The sequence below is a fragment of the Lepus europaeus genome, chromosome 13, assembly GCF_033115175.1.
Source record: "Lepus europaeus isolate LE1 chromosome 13, mLepTim1.pri, whole genome shotgun sequence".
NCBI classification, from domain to species: Eukaryota; Metazoa; Chordata; class Mammalia; order Lagomorpha; family Leporidae; genus Lepus; species Lepus europaeus.
Window position 1 is genome coordinate 17,812,338 of NC_084839.1, and position 7,112 is coordinate 17,819,449.

The window sequence follows — 7,112 nt, forward strand, 5'->3', positions numbered from 1 at the left end:
TCTCTGGCCAGCCTGGCTGCTTAAAGGCAAAGGGGACCATGCCACTTCCCTGCTTAAGACTCTTCTTTGGCTGCAAGACAAGTTCAGGTGCGAGCTGGATCCCGCCCACCACTCACTGTCACCTCCCTCTTCAACCCAGGACCGTGCGCACCTGCTCAGAGTCCCCAAGCCCCCCCCCCCCATCCTGGCCGCCATGCCTTCGGTAGGGCTGTGCCCCTGGGGGCGACACTTCCCTGTTTCACTGTTCAGAGCTCACCTCTTCCACAAAGTTCAGTACCATTCTCCACAGCCCGACAGCCTGCCACGTGCTCTTGTCACTGCCAGGTCTTTCCAAGTCTGTGTCTCCACGGACCACATGCAGCTGTGGCCCAACTACACAACACGGTCTGGCCCTCCTGGGCCCTGCACTGGTGTGGGAGAGAGAAGTGCCTGATGCTACTCAGTGTGTCTCCCTCCCTGGGCCCCTGGACTGTGAGCAACTTCACAGCCCGGGCTGGAGACCCCCACTCACCAAAAACTGGACGACGTCCTCAGGCCTGTGCTTGGCTGACTTGAACGCGGCCAGCCGGGTCACCACCAGGATCTGGTACTCCACGTGGCCGGACATCATCTTACCACGCACCTCCTGGTGCTGCGGCACGCTCAGGTCGAGGCCTGTGTGGGCGTTCTGAACGCGCCTGCGCAGGGAAAGAAGCCGAGTTCAGATCCGAGTCCCAGGTTTCCCAAGCGAGGTGCGGGCAGGACCCACGAGGCTGGCCCCGCCACCTGCCAGCCCCTCTTACAGCCTGGCTGCCCTGGCTCCAGGCCTGGGTCCTGCCTTTGGGTTGCTCAGGGAACCAGGGTCTGCTCCCAGCAGGATCAGACAAGGGTGGGGCTGGAAGTTGAGGAGCAGTTCAGTCTCTCACTAAAGACACAGGCCAGAAGCCTTGCAGGCTCTGAGGGCGTGGGGCCCTGGGCGCTGCTCACCCAGAGAAGGGGCCCGGCTCCTGTGTGGGTAACACTGCCATGAAACCCACCAGGGCTGCAGAGAGAGAGAGAGAGAGAGAGAGAGGCAGGCGGCTCCTCAGCCAAGCAGAGGGCAGCCGAGCTGCCAGGGAGCCTGCGAGGCTCGGGGTGGGTCAGGCCGTGGAGGCAGGGCTGCCTGAGCCCCATTTTCCCCATCTGGGCAGGCGAGAGCCCCCTCCTGCTGCGCAGCACAGCTCTGGGGACCGGTCAGCGCTGTCCGCGTGCACTGGGAGGGACTGCGAGCAAAGCCGCCGCCAGAGGCTTCCTCCGAAGTGAGAGAAGCAGGAGCCAGCAGGATGGAGGGCAGACCCCAGCAGGATGGAGGGCAGGACCCAGCAGGATGGAGGGCAGGACCCAGCAGGATGGAGGGCAGGACCCAGCAGGATGGAGGGCAGGACCCAGCGGGACACGCTGGCACGCTGAGGCCGAGACCTGCTGTGTGCTGGGCAGGCCTTTCAGTGCACGGGGAGGGCTGCAGCCCTGGGTGGGAGGGGCTTTGGGGCTAAAACGGCACCTAGGGCAAGGTCCTTTGCTTTCTGGAACCAGGACCCCATCCTCTCCATGCCCTCCCCAGCTGAGGAGGCCCTGGGCAAGCTGCCCACAGCTTCTGACTACAGAAACCTGTGCACACAGGGCGAGGCCCACCTGCGGGCACCAGCGGCTCAGGATGGCCCGGCTGGCCGCCCCAGCAAGCTGCTGGAGTGCGGCGAGGGCCCCGTGTGCGCTGTGAGGTTAGCGCCACACCAGTGAGCCTCCTCTTTCGCCAGTAGCCAGACAGCGGCGCTCCCGGCCTGACACTGGGACAAAGCGTGTGCCTGTGGCCTGGGGCTGCCCCGTGAGACTGGATGCCCTAAGAGCAGGAGGCGTCCACTGCAGACTTCATCTGCGCCCAGTCACTCCTGCCTGGTGCAGCCCTGCACCTGCACGGGAAATGGCCGCCCCAGGTCGTGAGGGCATGAATGGAGACAGGACGCAATCCCGGGCAGGTGCCTCAGGGCACAGGTGTCCACCTGCAGGGCTGATGAAGACATGGGCATGATTTCTCAGCATCATTATGGAAAAGCCACACTGGGCGGCAGTGACAACCAGGAAGGCACCTGCGCAGGAGAAAGCAGCCGGCAGGAGGCCCTAGACCTCCCTGACCAGCACCAGGAGCCACAACCCCTGGTCCCCCCACTTGTATCTGTTCCTCCCTGTCACATCGCACCCGAGTGACAGACCCCACCCACTGCCTCAGGCCTGGACTCCCCTGACCTCTGCAGGGCTGAGAAGTTGAGCCCCCTGGCAACAGCCGCACACACAGGTGGTCACCCCGAGACCCTCACCGGCCCAGCAGGCCTGGCAACCCTATCTGGCCCTAGACATGTAGATCTGCACGTGTGGTCCCCGGCCCTCCATCAGCAACAACAGGGAACTTGTCAGAGAGGCACACTCCGGCCACTGCATCGGCAGTGGGGGCACAGACTGTTTCTCCCAAGCCCACCGGCGAGCCTGCTCACCTGTGCCTAATGCATTCCCACTCCCACCCCCCTGAACCCCCAGAATAAATACCTCAGGTGCTGAGGGCCACCTGGTCTCTGTGGTGCTTACTCCTATTGGCCGCTGGAGCAGGGGGCAGCCGCAGCCACACACACACACACACACACACACACCCTGCGGTCACACAACCCGGGCTGGGCAGGATTTGTTTGCCCACCTGTGCCCTGGAGCAAGCGTGTCAAACTGTCACGTGTCTACAGATCCCCTGGGCCTGGTTAACCTGCACATTCTGACTCCACAGGGCCCCAGGGCCTGCCTTTCTAATCAGCTCTAGGGACAGCCTGTTGAGTAGGGAGACGTGCACCCTAGACCTCCCTTAGCCCTTAGCTAAAACCCAGCACCTGCTCTCCCCTGATGCTCCTGCTTCCAATGTCACTGAGGAAATGGGAATCACTGGACCAGGCGGTACGTCCCCAGCACACCCACCAATCAGCTGGCACCTCCTCCCTGTCCACTGGTCTCTCCTGGGGCTGTGGGCAAACTGGCTGGCTCCTCCTAAGGTCACGCCCTCCGCCGGGGCAGTGAGTGCTGGCCCCTGCCACCGTCTCAGGGACGTTGCTCCTGCATGTCCCCCCTCTCTTCTCTGCCCAGTTTCCCCCCCTTGCCAGTCAGGATCAGCACATGACCACCCTCTGTCCCACACATCCCCCGGCTCTGTCCCACACATCCCCCGGCTCCGTCTCTCCCCACCTTGCCAGCAGACCTGAAAGTCCTCTCCTCCTGTTTGATCTTAAACTCATCCCAACCAGACTCCTGTCCTCACCATGAAACAGACTGCCCGTGCCCAGGCCACGCGTGCCCTCCGGGGGTTAAACCCCAAGGAGACGTCTCACTTTTTCTTGGCTCAGCAACATTCGCAGCAGTGGATCACTCCCCTCCTTCCAGCTCTGTTCACTGGCGCCGGCTCCCGGTACCCCCCTCTCTCTTGGCTCTCCTCTGCCCTCCCCAGCCACTCCTGCTCAGCGTCCCTGGGTAGTCCCCCCGGTCCCCACCCCCGATCTCACCCTCGGGACCCAACTTACACCTCGTCACGTAAGGCTCTGCTCCCCAGGGGATCTCATCCAGGCCCAAGGCCTCTAACACCAACAGGCCCACGGCTCCCAAACTCCAGTCTCTAGTCCAGACTCTCCCCGACACGGCCACTTGGAGCTGGGCAACAAGCTCCTGAAAGTGACCACGTCTGGACAAATGCCCACTCCCACCTTCCCCTACACCCGCTCCCCGCCGTCTCCCATCCCACCATTCTTTGAGCAACGCAGGACAAGAGCCTTGTGGTCAAAACGACACCTCTTTCTGGGCTTCCTCATCAGCGAATCTGAAAGCTTGATCTGCAGAATACACCCAGAACCCAACACTTCTCTCCCGACCCATCGACCGCCAGCCCCAGGGGCCAAGCCACCGTGCGCTCTCCGTGGATTCGGGCAGCCCCTCCTGATGGCTCTGCTCAGCCACAAGCCAGGTCAACACAGCAGCCGAAGGATCTCTGTGCAGCTCACTCAGCCACCCTGCCCGGGATGTCCTGTCATGCTCAGGATGAAATCCATGGGCTTGTCGTGGCCTGCGAGGCCTTTCCTGACAGTCCCCTGCTCCAAGCCCACCTGTTCACCATGTCACCCAACACGCTCCCCCAGCTCACCGCACCCCAGCCACCCTGGCCACAAGCTCCTGCTGTCTTCTCTGTCCAGCGGCCAGCCTGTTGGAGGGACACCCCCTGACCACACCTGACACAGCACGCACGTCTCCTGTCACTCTTCACAGCATCTCTCATCCCTGACACCACACCTGCTGGCCATGCTGCTGCCCCAACCCAGGCTCCACAAATAAGACTGCCATACCCTAGAACCCGGACCAGTCCGGGGCACAGAGAACTGACGAACACCTGCTGGCTGAACACATACCTGAGTGCGGGTGGGGATGGGTGGTGGGTGGAGGCCAGGCTGGAAACAGGTGCCAGGCTGGCTGCGGAGTGCACACCTCACCGCTGGGCGGTGGCCCCTGCACGCCTCCTGCAGGCAGGCTCCCATCACCTGGCCTTCACTGAGCAGGATGGGCAGTGTGGGGGAGCCCCTGCCCACCCCACTTCCCAAGAACCCGGCCCCAAAGTCATAGCCCGGGATCTGCAAGTGGCTGGGAGGAGTGTGCTGCCGGTAGCTGTCAAGTTCAAGGCTGCAACTGGCACAGAAGGAACAGGCTCAGCGAGAGGAGGTTGACTCCTGCGGCCCCCCTCCATCACGGAGAGCAAACCAGGTCCGCTCTGGGTACCCTACTTCCCCAGATCTGAAGCCAAGGGGATCTCCTGTGCCCGCTGGGTGGGTAACACATCCATCTACACAACAAACGGCGCGCTGGCACGAGGTTTCCGAGCAAGCGTGGAGCACACGCCAACACTTGACTAGTGAGTCCCGTATAGCTGTTAGCCGGGGCGGGGCCGTGCTAGGATCCGTCTTGCATTGGGTCCCCCCAGGCCCGGGCCCAGGTGCCCCCGCACCGCCTGCTCTCCCTGGGGCCGGCAGACCCTCACTTCTCCCGAGCCACCTCCTGCAGCAGCCGCAACGCCTTCCCCTCCATGCGTCCCGCAGGAAGCCCGGGTTCCTCGCCGGCCTGTGTTCCCACCGCAACCTGAACTTTCTGCCTGCCCGGGGCACCTGCCGGGCACGCGGGGAGCTCCGGGAGGGGGTGTGTGTCCAGGGCTGCGGGCCCTCCAGTAGCTAGGGAAGTCGGAGACGCCCTCTGCCCTACCCGGAAGCGGCCCGTCCCAGCCCTGTGCCGGGTCCCGGGTGAGTCCCTGGCGCCCTAGGGGCCTCCGTGCCCCGATCCACACAACGGGGACCCTCGCAGCGCGGGGTCCCGCTCACCTGCAGGTGACGAGTACCGCCGGGGACTGCATGACTGCGGCGGCGGCGGCTGAGGGCGGGGCGCGCGGTCACGGGACCCGGCTGCGCGGCGGCGTCGCGTCCCCGCCCCCGGCGTCTCGGGTGGGGCTGCGGCCGCCTGGGAGACGCCTCTCCCCGGCCCGGCCCGGCGCTCGGCTCCGCCCCCGCCTCCGTGTCGTCACGAGCCACGCCCCCTGCCCGCTGGCCGGTTCCCCAAAGTTCCTGGCTAGCAGAATGAAATGTTCATTGTGGTGCGAAACGCACACATAAAAAGAAATTGAAAACCATGCACAGCTTTTGCATAATATTCATCTTCATTAAGTCTATGACTGCCCCTCCTATGCATGGACTGCAAAACGTTTTGGCACCATAATAAACGCTACCTTTTCATTTCGTTTGCCAGTTTGGAAAGCTCCCTGTTGCTAAGCCGGAGCTCCGGCCCTGGCCTGCAGGATCCGTCCCTCTCCTGCCGTCTGCTCACTCGCTGTACCTGGCAGGCACTCTTCCCCACGGGGGAGAGTCGGAGCCACTTGCTGGGAGCTGGCAGAGGTTCCTGACCCTTGGCCTGCCCCAGCTGGGCCCAGGGCAGTGGGAGCAGGGGTCTGCTTGCCTGAGAAATGGCCTTAGGTATAGAGGCGTGCAAATGCAACAGACCCATGCATAACACGCTCAAGTCTCTCCACGGGGTGGGAAAGAGGGAGATGGTACCGTCACCTGTCAAAGTGGCCCAGGGAAAGGCGCCGTCTAGAAGCAGGGCCAGGAAAGGCACCCAACGGCTGTGCCTATTTCATTGTCCTCTCCCTGGGGCTTCACTGTAGGGCAACTCTTAGAGTAATGTTGGCCACTGGGCTGCACACACACACACACACCGCTTGCCACCGTCGTCATCACCAACACATCCTACAGTGACACATTCTGGAAAATGGCACCCAAAGGTGCTCTTGAATGAGCACAGCCATTCTTTTTTTTTTTTAAGATTTATTTATTTTACTTGAAAGTAACAGTTACACAGAGAGAAGGAGAGGCAGAGAGAGAGAGAGAGAGAGAGAGAGAGAGAGAGAGAGAGATCGGTCTTCCATCTGCTGGTTCACTCCCCAGATGGCCACAATGGCTGGAGCTGCGCTGGTCTGAAGCCAGGAGCTTCCTCTGAGTCTCCCATGCTGGTGCAGGGCCCAAGGACTTGAGCCATCCTCCACTGCTTTCCCAGGCCACAGCAGAGAGCTAGATTGGAAGTGGAGCAGCTGGGACTAGAACCTGTGCCCTTATGGGATGCCACCACTGCAGGCAGCGACTTTACCGGCTACGCCACAGTGCCAGCCCCAAACACAACCATTCTTACGCTTCGCCGATTTTGCTTGGAATTTGCCTCTAGAGTGGAGGAGCAATCATGAGCAGGAGATCGACTGAATGGATAAGACCCGGGGTGGCACAGGGAGAGCACAGATGCACGGTGGTGGCTGCTGTCCACTCCTGCTTGCTGGCCTGTCAGCAGGGCAGGGGTCATGGGAGCCACGGAGATGTGGCACTTTAGGGGAAGGACGTTGAGGGTCTGGGCATGGAACTGGATGATGGGGCTGAGCCTTCCAGGAGTCTGGGCAGTGTGCTGGGCGGTGGGGCAGGGACCACTACACAAACATTCATCCAAGACACACACGCTGTGTGGGTGCTGAGAGTCCGCGGTGAACAAGACGAATG

At 62.3% G+C, this 7,112-nt stretch overlaps 1 protein-coding gene across 2 annotated transcripts in view; it reads right to left on the minus strand.

The window, feature by feature from the left end:
* Positions 1–5,459, minus strand: part of HS1BP3 (HCLS1 binding protein 3) — a 28,426-nt gene extending 22,967 nt beyond the window's left edge. For both annotated transcript variants that reach the window (XM_062209021.1, XM_062209020.1), the window contains exons 1-2: positions 5,400–5,459; positions 512–677 (exon numbers count right to left, since the gene is read on the minus strand). In XM_062209021.1, coding sequence (XP_062065005.1) covers positions 512–677; positions 5,400–5,431 — 198 coding nt within the window. In that variant the 5' untranslated portion in view covers positions 5,432–5,459. The remainder of the gene's footprint in view (positions 1–511; positions 678–5,399) is intronic.
* Positions 5,460–7,112: the final 1,653 nt, after the last annotated feature.